This window comes from Staurois parvus, unplaced genomic scaffold (assembly GCF_062004578.1).
Source record: "Staurois parvus isolate SC_StPar_1 unplaced genomic scaffold, SC_StPar_1.0 ptg001591l, whole genome shotgun sequence".
In the NCBI taxonomy this organism is placed as follows: domain Eukaryota; kingdom Metazoa; phylum Chordata; class Amphibia; order Anura; family Ranidae; genus Staurois; species Staurois parvus.
In genome coordinates, this window is record NW_028319387.1 from 427,501 (window position 1) to 444,757 (window position 17,257).

The following is a 17,257-nucleotide window of genomic DNA, read 5'->3' on the forward strand; positions in this document are numbered from 1 at the left end:
GTTCTGACATAACCTGCTCTGTTAGGTAGGGCTTTACAGTAAAATGACTTGTCTTTTAACTAGCTGTGGGGCTGGTCATTTTTTTTTTTTCTTTTTTTGTTGTAGTTATGCTATGAGTTACTTAATGACATATAACAACATGGAATTGAGTTGTGAATCATCAAACGTTAATAGGTTTCTAGACTTTTAAGTACACTGGCATCAATGAGAATGCAGGCCATCTAGTCATTAAAGACCTGTGACATCACTAACAATGCAGCTCATCTATTTACTAGAGACCGATGACCTCATTGAGAAACCAGCCAATCCATTTACTAGAGACCGGTGACAGAATTGAGAATGCAGCTTGTTTACTAGAGACTGATGACATCACTAAGAATGCACCCTATCCATTTACTAGAGACCAGTGACATCACTAAGAATGCACCCTATCCATTTACTAGAGACCAGTGACATCACTAAGAATGTACCCTATCCATTTACTAGAGACCAGTGACATCACTAAGAATGTAGCTTATCCATTCATTAGAGCAGTGGTTGTCAATTTATGAGCTAAAGGAGGCATCAGATGCAGCCCTTGACATCATCAAAGGCCAACATGTAATGCCTAAGATATCTGTTCATGGAAGACCCGTGACATCAATGAAAATACAGTCTATCCGTTTACTAGAGGCTGTGACATCACTGAAAATCCAGCCTATCCACTCACTAAAAATTGATGAAATTACTGAGAATTGGGCCTATCTATTACCTAGAATAGCCTTTCTCAACCTTATTTCCATGGAGGAACCATCGAAATTATATTTAGGTCTCAGGAAACAACTGGTAAAAATGATTACAGCTACATCTTATGGTGCATTAGCCGCACCACATTGATGGTCACCAAGAGAAGGGTTTCCTTGCACTGTTGGTCATTGGAAAGAATGCCATGTTACAATGGTGGTCCGTGAGAAAGCTTTCAGTTGTGGTCAGTGCAGGGTCCTCGTACTTTGGAGGACAGTGCTAACAATGAATCTTACTTTGGTGGTCAGTGGAAAGGGTCTTCTTTTTACAGACAGGAACATAATTGCTAATGTCAATAGTTACTTAACTGAGACATGAGAGAAGTAGCTCCACTGGTTCCATTTAAGTGGTTCTGCTGAGTGGTGGTTTTTCCATAACTATATGGGCTTCATCAGGAAGGAGATCTATTCATCACGTCTCAAGGAACCCCTTGCAACCTCTGGAGGAACCCTGGTTGAGAAAGGCTAAGAATGTGTCCTATCCAGTAGCTAGAGACCAGCGAGATCATTGAGAGTGGAGCCTTGCTGATATTGGTGATAACTGAGCCTAACCATTTAAGAAACCGTTGTATGTTGCGAAGGTTGCGACAATCATTGGTCTTGTCAATGGTTTGCCTATTCCGTATCTTGGATTCTGTTTTTTTTTAAATAGAATTACCATGCTTTCTTTTCATGTTTTTGTTAAATTGTTGAGATCCCCTGGCCTCTCCTACATACCACAGAAGCAGTGTTGTCAGTGATAGGCACAGTCCCACTGTAAATGAATACAGGTAAGGGAGGCCAATACAAAGGGAGCCCAAATGCCTTCAAGGGTTCTGCTTATCTAGGCCACATTCTAGAGCCTTGTGAGTGAATTCCTGTCTTGTGCAATGTCAAGTTTTCTTAGCCCATTTCCTTCTCTAATCCTACTTTCTGTAAACACAAGTCCTACTACTATGTAATGTGGGGAAAAGTGAAATGCACACTTCAACAGTGGCACTTTGTAATGACAGGCACTTTTCTCCTAGTTTCAGAGCACATCTGCTCACTGGAAGGTCACATTTACACTGACTTCTTTCTGAATAAGCAAACCATTCCCGCTCCCGCGGTGTCCAGGCATATAAACAACGGAGACTTAATGAGAAGGTAGTTCGAACCTCTGATTTTTTTTTTTTTTTTTTTATATATTTTTTTTTTGTGGATTGTAGGGTTAGCTTTTTTTTTTAATTTTTTTTTTTTATTTATTTATTGTTTTTTTTTTTTTTGCCATCTTTCCAGAGAATCTTGTCACATTGCCTATTTTGGTGATTTGGTTTTTCAGAACCTGGGAGAATGGACAGATTTCCCCATACCTATGAGCACCGGGTATTTCCATAGGCTTTGATGAGAGAACATAGCTGAGAAGCGGCACGCAAAGGTTCCTAAAGGTGTTTAAAAGAATAGAGATACCTTCAGGGGTCCTCCTGAACTCTTCTCTAGCTGAACTGGAGCTCTTTTTTTTTTTTTGCTCCATTAAGTTGCAGGCCAAGACGTTCCACCCTTTTGTTGATGTGAGTTTTGGGGAGGGAATGACCTGGCTTGCAACTTATTGGAGTAAAGAACAAGAGTGCAGGTTCAGAGTTCGGCTAGAGATGAGTTTGAAGGGCGCCCAAGCCCATCTCTAAAAAGGAGACAAAAGGATACATCTAAGAGGCTCCAGGCCTTCAAAACTCTTTTATGCAGAGCAGCGAAGGGAAACACAATAATTCGAAGAGCTCATTGGCTCTCCTATGTAAGACAGGGTTACCCTCCAATGTGTACCCAGAAAGTCACTTAAAGCATAAACCAACAGAAGGAGTGCCAGAACAATTAAACAGCCAACACATTTCGAGGGCTAAAAACTTCCCACTTCATCGGGGCTCAAGATCTATCAAGAACTTAATCTGAGATCAAGAAGCGACTTATATATTCTGCTTGGGTAAAATCTCCAACAGCTGAACCTGCGATATTGGCAGTGGTAGCAGTAACCAATAATCCAAGTATAACTAAAGCAATTTTTAAAAAAGTGGAGAGGAATTAGAATGCTGGTCTGTTTTTCTTGCGGTCCGTGCCTCTGTTAGGAAGAATCACCCTCTCCATTTGTACTGGTTACCAGTATCATAGAAATTGAAAGAAAATCTCAAATTTTGGGTTGTCCCAGGAAAAGTAATAGAGGGGAAAACTTCCAATGGGGACACTGGTTCTGGTAAACTGGGGGTCCCTAGGGATTCCTTTCATTTGTAGGGATTTCCTCTCACTTCCTGTTTGGCTATGGGACAGGAAGTGAAAGGAAATCTCGTCAATGGAACACAGATGGGGAAAAAAAAATCCAACCGGGGTTATAACCCTCCCAAAAAAAGTTTTGCCTATAGTTCTACTTTCAATATTACCAGCAATGCTGGTACAGTAGACTACTGATCGCGGCTACCAATACCAATAGTGCAGGTTGGAGATTTGACCCAAGCAGATTTATATAGCAAAGTCTCTTCTTGAGCCCAGATTAAGTGCTTATTACATCTTAAGACCTGAAGAAGGGGGAAGTTTTAAGCCTCTGAAATGCCAAAATGCCATGTGGACTCTTTTGCAGTCTTGGTCTGATGCTTCTTCTGTTGGTTGGCTAGAAATATCGGGAGCTGCCATTGCTGTCCTTTTAAGGCTGTTATTTTCCACCTAATGCAGTAACAAGAAAGAGAGGAAGGCACCTCTAAGTGCAGTATTGACAATTTATTCAGTAAACAATGGAAAATTTGCACTTACAAGATAAACGGTTAAAAAGACTCATGGTGTGGTAATTAGATCCAGGTGGGACATCCATCCGTCCAGCAGCAAACTATGCCTATAGGATCAGGAAGTAGAGTCCAGGATGTGCCTGTGCATCAGAAATGAAGCTTGGAGAGCAGAGTCAGATGTAGCAGGTGAGGGGGGCGGTAATGCATTTCGGAGCATGCTCAATAGGCTCCTTCTTAAGACCTCCTTCCTAAGAAGGAGCCTATTGAGCATGCTCCGAAATGCATTACCGCCCCCATCATGAGCCTAATGCGGTGCGTTCTACCATTGTTTCCTTCACGCAAAACCTGGAACTGACTGCGCTGGTGTACCGGGTCCATTTGAATACATGGAAAACGCTTCGCATGCATTTCTGATGATGAAAAAAGGCTCCAGACAACATCTGGATATGGAACAGTTAAAAAACACTTCTAAATGCAAACGCTCATAAACGGGGTTAACCGCGTTTACAAGCTTTTGGCGTTTGAAACACCGTTAATATCTACTCCCGAACGTAAGTTTGGTGCGTTCAAAAAAACGACTGTAAACTCAACTGTCTGTAGACGACGATGTGTACATGGACACAGGAGAACATTAGGGAGAGTTCAGGGGCTGCTGAAAAAAACGCTCAACAGCTCCTGAACGTCAGTTTATCAGCTGCAGTGTACATGAGCTCTAAGCAGGGGCGGACTGACAACTCATGGGGCCCCCGGGCAATAGGGGATCATGGGGCCCCTGTGTCTTTGCCCAAACTCAAAAAAGCCTATGAAAAAGGTACCAGGGGCATCTCATGGGGCCCCCTACTGACCCCGGGCCCTCGGGCAGTGCCCTAGTTTCCAAATTGTCAGTCTGCCCCTGGCTCCAAGTATCATTTTTGATTTGTGGTGCTGAGATGCCGTGTAGTTCCCCTATGGCAATGGCTGCTCCCGCTTTGTTGTCATGGCGGGTCTTCTTTGAAGAGTACCAGTCTCACACGTGGGGTCCTTTACATGGGGGTTCTGTTTGTTTCATTGGTTCAGTCATGTTTCTTCAAAGAAAAAACTAGTCATTTTCTCATCACTTTTTCACATCCCTTTTTTTACATCCAATATACCAATGCAAAAACGAACCATTTTTTTGTCCGTTCCGTTCCGTTTTTTTTTTTTTTTTTTTAACTGAACAAAAATAGGGCTTTGATCCATTTAAAAATTAATCGATGTTGATAGATGCTAACGCACGATTATCCATTTTTTTCCCTTATAGTTGCATCGATGTTCATTTTTTATCTGTCCCAACGGACAAACGGGAACGCCTGTGTGAAAGGGGACAAAAGCAGTGACTGCTACTTTTAGGCTCCATGCAGACTTGCATTCTGTTTAAAATTCTTTTTGGATAAAAATGTTGGTAATAGGATTTTTTTTTTTGTAGCATTAGTGTTTTATTAGCATTTTTACAGTACATTGTAAAAATGCTAACTCTCCTGAACGTGTATGGAGAGGAAAGAAGAAGAAAAAAAAAGCTATAAAGAAGCTGTTAGGAGCGCTTTAGTAGCGTTTCTCCTTTTTTTTTTTTGCTGGAAAACACTCCAAAAAACTCTACAAAAACAACTTCGCTTCTAGGAGCTTAACCCTTGCACGCCGGCGCCTCCCAGCCCTTTAAGGGTTCCAGAAGCCGGTAGGCGGTGCGGGGTTTAGGGTCATGTGGCGCATCACGGCGGTCACATGATTGGGAGAGGTCCCAATCGAAAGAGGAGATCGGGACCTTTCCGTGAGTACCGGGCATGTGTGCTAGTAGTGTGCAGGGCATGCGCTCTCGGCACATAAGTCCTTTTTTAATTGCACACAAATGTGCGGCCGCTCGGTGTCTATGCCCAGACCAAGGGAGGCCGTACATTTGTGTGCGGCCGGCGTGAAGAGGTTAAAAAAAAAAATGCTAGTGTGCATGGAGCCTTATGCCGGCCATACATGGATCGAAATTCGACCGATTTTTCATCTAAAAATCGGACCTAAGAATAATCGGCCGATTTTCACTCTGTTAGTGGGTCAATGGCACCGGCCGATTTTCCTGGTTCCTCCCCTTTTCGGTGATCGGGCATGTTGGAAAATTTGTGGAAAACTACCGATTTTCGACTTGATGGTCAAATCGTACGATCATTTTTTCGAAAAGAATATGCGCATGAGCCGTGACCTGGAAGGAACAGAAGTTTCGCCTGTTATATGGGGTGAACTTTATGACTTGGTCGGCCTATTTTCATAATCATTGATGGCGCCAATTACCGAGCGAACGACATTTTTGATTTTCCAACGAAAAATCGTTCGGAATCCCAACCATGTATGGCCTGCTTTAGGGCTCCCACAACTTTTCAAATCTGCTTCTGTGGTTTTTTTTGACTGAACAGATTGTACAGATCAGAAGCGCTTAGGTATCATCGGTGGACGCACGCAACTGTACAATGTTTTCGGAGAAAGGCTGCATTATTCACATACGTATTTATTTGACTTGGCTGAGTTGGAACCTCTCGGAATCTTTTTTTTTTTTTTTTTTTTTTCAGAGTGGGGATAGAGCAGGCTAACCGTTATGAATTGCCGCCGCTGTCAAACCTCACAGTCCTCTCTGTACAGGCTGCTTCGTAAGATGTTTAACAATGGTCTTTCCAGCAGGCTCCGCACCGTGTCAGGACCTGTAGAAGTAAACTGTTTATATTTCGGCCTCCCATCGCAGGGCCCTTATATAGTCATGGCTTGCCGAGCAAGACTCTGCGTGACTGATGTATGGGAGAAGCCCCGTGCGTGGATTAACGTGTGTATGTGCTTGTACCGCCGAGAGTGGCAATATATATGTATACATACGGGGCAGCACAGTGGCTAAATGGTTAGCACTTCCGCCTGGCAGTACTAGGGTGGTTGGTTTGAATCCCAGCAACGGCACCACCTGCCTGGAGTTTGCATGTTCTCCCTGTGCCTGTGTGGGTTTCCTCCGGGTACTCCGGTTTCCTCCCACACTCCAAAGACATGCTGGTAGGTGAATTGGCTCCGGTCTAAATTGTCCCTAGTATGTGTATGTATGAATGTAAGTTAGGGACCTTAGATTGTACGCCCCTTGAGGGTTAGGGACCTTAGATTGTACGCCCCTTGAGGGTTAGGGACCTTAGATTGTACGCCCCTTGAGGGTTAGGGACCTTAGATTGTACACCCCTTGAGGGTTAGGGACTGATGTGAATGTACAATCTATCTATATATATATATATGAGAGAGAGCGATAGATATATAGATATAAATATATATCTATCTCTCATATATATATATATATATATATATATATGCTCCAGTTTCCTCCCACACACCAAAGACATGCTGGTAGGCCACTTTCTCTCCTGAGCATCCCCCCCCCCCCCCCCTCCTGACCAGGCCATTTTTTGCGATACGGCGTTGCGTTACTTTAACTGACAATTGCGCGGTCATGCAACGCTGCCCCCAAATGAAATTTACGCCCTTTTTTCCCCACAAATAGAGCTTTCTTTCGGTTGTATTTGATCGCCAGTGCGGTTTTTATTTTGTGCGCTATCAACAAAGAAACCCAACAATTAAGAGAAAAAACAATATTTTTGACTTTTTGCTATAAAACATTTCCAGTTAAAAAGTTGAAAAAAATCAAATTTCATCATAAATTTAGGACAAAATGTCCTAAATGTGAGTTAGAGACCTTTAGATTGTACGCCCCTTGAGGGTTAGGGACCTTAGATTGTACACCCCTTGAGGGTTAGGGACCTTAGATTGTATGCCCCTTGAGGGTTAGGGACCTTAGATTGTACACCTCTTGAGGGTTAGGGACCTTAGATTGTACGCCCCTTGAGGGTTAGGGACCTTAGATTGTATGCCCCTTGAGGGTTAGGGCCCTTAGATTGTACGCCCCTTGAGGGTTAGGGACCTTAGATTGTACGCCCCTTGAGGGTTAGGGACCTTAGATTGCGCGCCCCTTGAGGGTTAGGGACCTTAGATTGTACGCCCCTTGAGGGTTAGGGACTGATGTGAATGTATAATATATATGTAAAGCACTGCATACATTGACAGCGCTATAGAAGTACCTGAAATAAACAGTAAAAAATAAAATACTCATTCTGGGTGAAAATACAGAATTTCTGTAATTCGTGATTTGCTGCATAATTAAGGCACAAGTGTGAAGGGTTTGAGCATGCTCAGATGCCTCGATGGCCCGTCCCCCCCGTTTGTGCCCGTCCTAACACCCTCCAGGGCCCTGTGCCCTCCCGGTTGTTGTTGGCTCCCGATCCCAGGACTCCGCTGCTGTTTAGGATCAGCATGGCAGATCTTCCTATGAAGTGTAAACTGTGACTCCAGGACTTCCCGCTGGCCTTTGTCTGCTTGTCACCAGCTGGCCCATGTTGAGGTGCTTCTGTCACCTCTGATCCAGCACAGGCACCACCAGCTAAACACTGAGCAGGCGGCTCTGTATACACCGGTGACATCTGCCAGCTCCCAGCCCCTTCCCTGTTCTGTTATTACGGCTTTAACGAGAGAGCCGTCCGCTTCACGGAACTCCTCTGTAGCCATTGCTGTGATGGAGCATCCGCTATACAAGAGGCAAACATGACACGGCTCTGTATTCGTGTTACTAAACCCACAACAGTACAATCAGTCTGTATATGCAGTAAAGCATGCTTGTTATACTCACTGTGGAACCTAAGGGGTTAATCCTCTGTATTGTGTAAAAAGGCTGTTTGATCCCATCTTCTCTGATCCTCCCCTTCTTCTACTGTCCCCAATCCATCTGCTGATAGTACAGAGCTGTAGGAGACACTCTGCACATGCTCCGTTTACTGTGTATGGCTAGAGAGGTGTTTTTTTTTTCTTTTTCTTTGGGAGAGTATATGTGATCAGCACAGAGGGTTGGGAGTCATGCAGCCTCATAGGACAGTCAGAGCAGAATGAAAACCCCTCCTACAAGCTTTAACCAGTGCTCAGCTGGACACTGATAGAAGTCACAAGACTGTTATATACTGCTGATGAGAAAAGGTATTTAGCAGTTTATATTTACTAAAATAATTGCATTTCCATGGTGTGTGTATTGTGGGAGGCCGGATATAGTGAATGCAGGGTCCGGGGAGAGCGGATATAGTGAATGCAGGGTCCGGGGAGAGCGGATATAGTGAATGCAGGGTCCGGGGAGAGCGGATATAGTGAATGCAGGGTCCGGGGAGAGCGGATATAGTGAATGCAGGGTACGGGGAGACCGGATATAGTGAATGCAGGGTCCGGGGAGACCGGATAGAGTGAATGCAGGTTCCGGGGAGACCGGATAGAGTGAATGCAGGGTCCGGGGAGACCGGATAGAGTGAATGCAGGGTCCGGGGAGAGCAGATATAGTGAATGCAGGGTCCGGGAGACCGGATAGAGTGAATGCAGGGTCCGGGGAGACCAGATATAGTGAATGCAGGGTCCGGGGTTTAGTAACACTTAAATTCAATATTACAGCTATTCATTTTTTTTATTTATGCAAGCTGTGTAAATATTCTACGTTGGCTTGGTATCAGCCTCCCATAGTCCCTTTACAGCCGAGCTCAGACTGGGAGACATAAGTGCACCCATGCTCATATGCTAACAAGGAACATGCTGGTAGGAGGAGAGGGCAGAGTAATGGTGAGATCATTGCTGCTTCTCCTTTCCCCTGGAGGGACAAGACTTAAACGTATTTCCTAACTGCAGCAGAGAAAACTTTTTCATCTGTGGGCTGTCCACAGATGAAAAAGTGTATGTATGTATATATATGTGTGTGTGTGTGTGTGTATGTATGTATGTAAGTATGTATGTATATATATATGTGTGTGTGTGTGTGTATGTAAGTATGTATGTATATATATATGTGTGTGTGTGTGTGTATGTAAGTATGTATGTATATATACATGTGTGTGTGTGTGTGTATGTAAGTATGTATGTATGTATATATGTGTGTGTACTACATCCAGGTTGTATTGCATATTAGCCCTCACCGTTCTGTTTCTATGTTACAGGCCAAGCCCATTTATGGAGGATGGCTGCTCCTGGCTCCTGAAGGCACTGACTTCGACAATCCTATGCACCGATCAAGAGTAAGGACTTCTTCCCCCACTACAAATCTCTGTATATTTTATATGTATTTCTTTAGTAAGCTTTGCAAGTTGGCTTATCTGGCAACATTTTATTTTTTTTGCTTTATCTTGGTCTTTAAAGTGTTACTAAACCCACAACAGTACAATCAGTCTGTAGATGCAGTAAAGCATGCTTGTTATACTCACTGTGGAACTTAAGGGGGTAATCCTCTGCAATGTGTAAAAAAGCGGTTTGATCCTGTCTTCTCTGATCCTCCCCTTCTTCTACTGTCCCCAGTCTATCTGCGGATAGTACTGAGCCCTAGGAGTCAATCCGCACATGCTCAGTTTAGTGTGTATTGCTAGAGAGGTGTTTTGTTTGTTTTTCTTTCGGGACTGTGCATGTGATCAGCACAGGGCCAATCAGTACTGTCCAGACAGAGGGTCGGGGTCACACAATTTCATAGAACAACTAGGGAAGAATGAGAACTCCTCCTACAACCTTTAACCAGTGCTCAGTCATAAGACTGCTCTAACTGCTGATGAGAAAAGGTATTTAGCAGTTTATATTTACTAAAATAATGGGAGAGCAGACATAGTGAATGCAGGGTCCAGGGAGAGCAGATATAGTGAATGCAGAGTCCGGGGAGAGCAGATATAGTGAATGCAGGGTCCGGGGAGACCGCATGCTTCTCTATGCAATGCAAGTTGATCATGAGTGGTGGGAGGGGACAGCAGGGTGCGGTACATAACTGCCTGAAAACATTCCAGCACCCTGTCTCAGTACTCTTCTCATGAGCCCTCACTCATGATACAAGCAGTGGTCTTGCTCTTGGGAGGAGTCATGCGCAAATTTCGGCAAAATACCTTGATTGGGTGGATGTCAATCTGGAGGAGTGGGTGTTTTGGTGTTTGCATACAGACGGTCCTAGGGCTAGACCATTGGTCTCCAAACTGTGGCCTGGGGCCAGATGCAGTCCTTTTGTTTGCTTTTATACAGCCCCAGGGCACCATTCCTCCCACTGACACCAACAGTGGGGCACCATTCCTCCCAATGACACCAACAGTGGGGCACCATTCCTCCCAATGACACCAACAGTGGGGCACCATTCCTCCCAATGACACCAACAGTGGGGCACCATTCCTCCCAATGACACCAACAGTGGGGTATGATTACTGGTAGAGGAACGCAGTGCCCGCTGGAGGAGGAGGAGAGAGCGCTTCATCGGCCGGCTGTGTGCGGGGAGAGGACAGCTGTGGCGGGAAGGATTATTATGTACTCGCTATAGACCGGGACTACACCCTCCGCACTCCGCGCCGCCTGGGTGTATGGTGCCCAAAATGAGGCGCTCCCCCTGTTGACTATCCCATCATATTGAAGAGGCTGCACCCGTGTCCTTAAAGTAGACCTCCGGTTGAGTATTTCATCTTGATGATATCCATCCATCCGAGGCTGATTCCATTCCTATCCTGAGAGGGACCCATTGGCAGACCTCCATTTATCTATACATTGAGCAATACCTTTGCGCATCCGGTGAGTGCGCACTTTATCCATATTCTGCCTCTCACCAATTTTTGAGGACGTAATGAATTGGGGATATTTGAAGTCAATCTGAGCTCTTTATATACACTCATTACGGACTTTTATCATATACATGAATTTTATGTCATTTTATTTATCAGGACTATTCGTATTTTAGTGCTGCACTCATCTTATTTTATATACGATTCCTCCCAATGACACCAACGATGGGGCACCATTCCTCTTAATGACACCAACGATGGGGCACCATTCCTCCCAATGACACCAACGATGGGGCACCATTCCTCCCAATGACACCAACAGTTGGGCACCATTCCTCCCAATGACACCAATGATGAGGCCCAATGACACCAATAATGGGGCACAGTTCCTCTCACTGACACCAAAGCTGGGCATTGTTTACTCCTACCAATGCCGGGACATTTTGTACTCCCAGTGGCCACAGTCCGGCCCCCCAAAGTCTGAAGGACAATAAACGTGCCCTTTTGTTTAGAATCTTTGAAGACCCCTGGACTAGACAATGCCGCACGTCCTCCAGCCAGGAAATGAGATGGCCTGACTTTCTGCAGCTTCTAATGCACAATGCGAGAAGTTCACAGTGTGCAGTATAATCAGAGAAAGACATATCAGCCTAGGAGAGCAGTCTGTGCAACTGTACAAGACTGAAGTGAAGGCTGGAGGTCCGCTTTATGCTTGGGGGATACAAATCCATATTGCAGGAAACATGCTGGATCAAAAACAGGCGGGTCACCCCCCCCCCCCCCCCCACATTTATTCTGCTGTACAGCCAAAAAGGTTGATTTAGGTCTTTTCAAGACTTCTCAAGAGCAGTGCTGAGCAGGGACAGCGTATGTTAGCCGACTTGTTCGGTCTTCGTGAGTGAGGAGTCAGTGGTAGCTCTTGATTGATACTGTGCAGAACAGGAATTCCTACTATAAACCAGAGCCTTTTAGGGCAGAGCTTGTTTGCACTCATTAGGATCTTACACAGATTACAAGCTGCCAGTTTCCGGTCACAATGGAGCTCAAGAGCAGCCTGTCTCTCCAATATGAGCCTGGGGGTTCACAAGGGAGCAGAGCAATGTGCACCCAGGAACCAGAGGAAGACACGCAAATCTATCTCTCAACCCCTCGGTCTCCACCCGAATCACAAGCCTACTGAACGACATATCAGACTGGATGTCACTCCACTTCCTTAAACTGAACCTCTCCAAAACCGAGCTCCTAGTCTTCCCCCCAGCCCTTGCACCCTACTGACTTCTCCATCACGTCCAACAATGCCACTATCATGCCCGCCCCACAGGCCAGAGTACTTGGTTTCATTCTGGACCCCAATCTATTCTTCCAGCCCCAAGTCCAATCACTAACAAACTCATGCAGACTCCACCTCCGCAACATCGCCAAAATCCGCACGTTCCTAACCCCAGAAACCACTAAACAGCTCATCCACTCCCTCATCATATCACGACTCGACTACTGCAACTCCCTCCTCACTGGCCTGCCTCGCCGCTGGCTATCCCCGCTTCAGTCGATCCTGAATACGGCTGCCAGACTCATTCACCTTTTCAATCGCTCCATCTCCGCCACCCTCCTCTGCCAATCCCTCCACTGGCTTCCGATTGCGCAACGGATCAAATTCAAAATCCTAACACTGACATACAAAGCCGTCCACCATACTGCCCCGAACTACATCACTGACCTAATATCGAAGTACCACCCAACACGCACACTCCGCTCCTCACAAGACCTCCTTCTCTCTAGTTCCCTGGTCTCCTCCTCCCATGCCCGCCTCCAGGACCTCTCCAGGGTGTCACCCATCCTCTGAAACTCCCTACCCCAATCCATCAGACTATCACCTACTCTCCTCTCCTTTAGGCGCACCCTGAAAACCCACTTCTTCAGGGAAGCCTACCCCACCCCCTGCTAATTGCTAACCTCCTCCACTCTTCCTACCACTCCATCCCCCACAGCTATTTCCTCCTGTACCACTATCCTCTCCCTCCTAGATTGTAAGCTCCAAGGAGCAGGGCCCTCGAACCCCTCGTGTATCGCATTGTATTGTTATTGTACTGTCTCATGTATTGTCTCCCATTGTAATGTACAGCGCTGAGCGAACTGTTGGTGCTTTATAAATACTGTAAAAAAATAATAATCTTGGTGAGGCCACCATTTTCACATGCAACCACACAATACAAGCCATTGGTTACTGGTCACAATGGGTACTCGAGCAGCTCATCACTTCAGTATGATCCGGTTGTGTTGCAGAGCACAGAGTCTATGGGGGTTCACAAGAAAGCAGAGCAATGTGCAACCAGGAACCGGAGATCTTGGTGAGGCCACCATTTTCACATGCAACCACAAAATACAAGCCACCGGTTACTGGTCACAACGGGTACTTAAGAGCAGACCGTCACTTCAGTATGATCCGGTTGTGTTGCAGAGCACAGAGTCTATGGGGGTTCACAAGAAAGCAGAGCAATGGGCAGCCAGGAACCAGAGATCTTGGTGAGGTCACTAGTTTCATGCATAACCACACATGAAAATGGTGACCTCACCAAGATCTCTGGTTGCTCATTGCTCAGCTGTCTTGTGAATCTTGGTTCAAGCCACCCCTTGATAATGTTTGCATTTATCATAAGTTGCATTCCATGATGATGTAACCTGGTGTGTTCCTATTTATAAAAAGGTTTTTCTTTTAATCTGACATATTCTAAAATGACCGGCATGCCTAAAAGACAACTTGCCATTGTATAAAAGCACTGCTGATGTAGCTGAAAGAAGATGTGCGAAAGTAAATTATGGAAAAAGATTTGTCATTGGGTAAGGCTGCATGCACACTAGCATTTTTTTAAAATGCGGGTAATAGCATTTTAGTAGCGTTTAGGAGCATTAGCATTTTATTAGCGTTTTTACAGTACATGTAGAAAAAAGCTTTTAGGAGCATTTAGTTTTTTTTTTTTGTTTTGTTTTTTTTTTTGCTGGGAAACTTTAAAAAAAAAACAAAACTCTTTTTTTTTTTTCTGCTCCTAGACGCTGAAGCTCAAGAAATGCATATATCCTACAGTAGTGTGTATGGACACATAGGAGAACACTATTTAGCTTCTAGGAGCACAAAAAAATGCTAATAACAGCTTCTAGGAGCTTTATAAAACAATAGTGTGCATGGAGCCTAAAAGTGTAACGGCAAAACTTCTTCCATAGGTACTGAAAGTATGGGAAAGTCTATGCGCACTAGCATTTTTTTAAGCTCCTCTCTAGCTGTTGTGGAACTACATTTCCCATGAGGCATTGCAAAGATTACAAAACTGACAGTTCTAGCTATGACTTGCAGAGGCATGATGGAACTTGTAGTCCTGCGGCTCTCAGGTTGCCTACCCCTGGCCTAGGCGATCGGACCGGAAGTGGGAGCGGGTACCTGTCAAATTCGGGTACCTGCTCCCCACCCCACAAAGGTGCCAATCCTTACCGGGGAGAGGGGGAGCAGTCCTTAAAGCGGAACTTCCCCTTTTGGGTGGAGCTCCGCTTTAAGAGACAAAAATGGACCTAAAAAGAGAGATTCATTGTTCTGGTTCGCATACACTTTATTATTACCATTGGGTAAGCTTGTTCGGTTATGACATGACATGTGTTTTTGGTTTAATGGCCCTTTAAATCCTGTCTGCCCATCCGCTCCCCTCTATGGATTTATTTTGTGAATGGAGTGTGAGAATGTTTATTTGCTGACATCTGCTACCAATTGTGCAAGGGTTAATGCATGCCCCCATTCCCCTCCCCTCCAACCTCTCCAGCTCATAGTCCTCATGAGCATTTCCCATCGGAGCCGCTGGTTATACAAATATCCCATCTCATTTAGACTTTGTGTTTTTCCTGTCTCTGATCTCATCGCTTAATAACAGATTAAATATAGAAGCCCTAACCAGTATATAACGCGCTAATTCAGGGATTGGGCTGCATCTGATGAGAATGGAAGCCAACCCTACATAACTCTGACCTAGACCCATCGCTTCCTCTGAAAAAAATCATGGCTTATGTCTGCTCAGCTTCGCTTTGGCAGCCGGCGGGTTAAACTCCTCGTTCTTAGTTTATCTCTACCCTAATCTTCCAGCCCAATGTGTGAAGATTGTGTCATTCCTTTAAATAGAATAGGGAATAAGAGAGAATTAGGCGTCTCGTGGGCTGTCGCCAGATCTGTCTGTAAAAAAAAAAAAAAGCAGGTAAATTTTACTTTATAAGGAACTGGTAACTGGCTTATTTAAATGGGATTTGGAGGATTTTTCTTTCTACATTTGTCACATGTAAAGGTTCAAGGATCAGCTTCATCTGATCTCATCAACGTTTGTTAGAGTTTTTAACAACCATGTTTCTATGGACTTCTTTTAAATATACAGTACAGCACCAAACGTTGGTGGACACTTGACCCTCACACACGTATATGAACTTGTTGGACATTCCACTGGCTCTTCTGCAATGGCTTTGGTTAAGATTTTGGAGTGTGTTTGTGGGAATTTGTGCTTATTCAGCCAAAGCAGCAATTGTGAAGTTGGGTTGGAGAAGAAGACCTAGCGAGCAATTTGCATCAGTGAGCAACTGGTTGTTCAGTAGGATTGAGGTCAGGGCTTTGTGCAGACCACTCAAGTTTCTCAACACCAGACTCATCAATCCATGTCTTTATGGAGCTGGCTTTGTACACAAGATAACAGTCATGCTCAGAACAGAAAAGAACCTCCTCCAATCTGTTTTAACATGGTTGGATGATTACAGTTCAGTTGTCTAAAACAGTGTTTCTCAACATTTCTTCACCCAAGGCACCCTTTAAAATTATGGAAAATCTCAAGGCACCCTTTAAAATTATGGAAAATCTCAAGGCACCCTTTAAAATTATGGAAAATCTCAAGGCACCCTTTAAAATTATGGAAAATCTCAAGGCACCCTTTCAAATTATGGAAAATCTCAAGGCACCCTTTCAAATTATGGAAAATCTCAAGGCACCCTTTCAAATTATGGAAAATCTCAAGGCACCCTTTCAAATTATGGAAAATCTCAAGGCACCCTTTCAAATTATGGAAAATCTCAAGGCACCCTTTCAAATTATGGAAAATCTCAAGGCACCCTTTCAAATTATGGAAAATCTCAAGGCACCCTTTCAAATTATGGAAAATCTCAAGGCACCCTTCAAAATTCTGCACAATCTCAAGGCACCCCAATCTAAAATGTAAAAAACTATTCTACACGCATCCAGTGGACCCAACGTTAGAAGTGATTTATTCTTCCAAAGCAAATACACCTTTGCACACTGGTACCGTCTAGTATTCCAATGTGTCTCTCTCTTTTGATTCCTCACTCTGCTAATGTGAACCCAGTGCTGACACAGAGGGGCAGGGGAGGGCCAAGCAAGGATGATATGCTTGCACCCGACATCCTCCTTATCAACTGATGATGTCACTCGTTGTTAGGATGCTGGCGGCTAGAAGGTCATAAAAGTGCACAATGAAAACCGGTGGCTTTGTGTACTAAAAGGCAGGATTGATCCCCCTGCTGGCTTGTATACAATTTTTGGGCAATTGACAAGGCACCCCTGAAGAAGCACCCCAGGGTGCCTCTGCACCCTGGTTTAGAAAGGTTGGTCTAAAATGTCGTTCCACTTCATCCCAAAGGTGTTCAGTAGGGATGAGGTTAAGGCTTTGTGCAGACCACTTGAGTTCCTCCACATCAAACTGGCCATGTCTTTAGGAAGCTGGCTTTGTGCACATTGGCACAGCCATGCAAGGACAGAAAGGAACCTTCTCCAATCTGTTATCACAACATTGGAACAGCACATTTGCCTAAAATGTCTTTGACAAGCTACAGATGAATCAAATTTCTTTGCTTCCACCAAGGGTGGAAGGTAATAAAATCTCTTGATTCCCCTATCAACACACAGTGTGCGGGGAACCTTCCTAGCTGGGAGAACACAATGGTTACTGCTAGTGACTATAGCCGCGAGCAATAATCCCATGCTAAAAATTTGATAGGCTGGCTGTACCCAAGTCAATTGGTGGATCCATTCTGGTGCAGTCAGCCTGCCCATACATGGATCGAATCTTGGCTGGTCCATGCTGAACCTGCCGAG

General features: G+C 44.7%; 1 protein-coding gene across 7 annotated transcripts in view; it reads left to right on the forward strand.

Annotated features, from left to right (window-relative positions):
* MPRIP (myosin phosphatase Rho interacting protein) overlaps positions 1-17,257 on the forward strand; it is a 277,723-nt gene that overhangs the window by 30,867 nt on the left and 229,599 nt on the right. For all 7 annotated transcript variants that reach the window (XM_089662965.1, XM_089662962.1, XM_089662960.1 and 4 more), the window contains exon 2: positions 9,550-9,627. In XM_089662965.1, the coding sequence (XP_089519091.1) occupies positions 9,550-9,627 (78 nt within the window). The remainder of the gene's footprint in view (positions 1-9,549; positions 9,628-17,257) is intronic.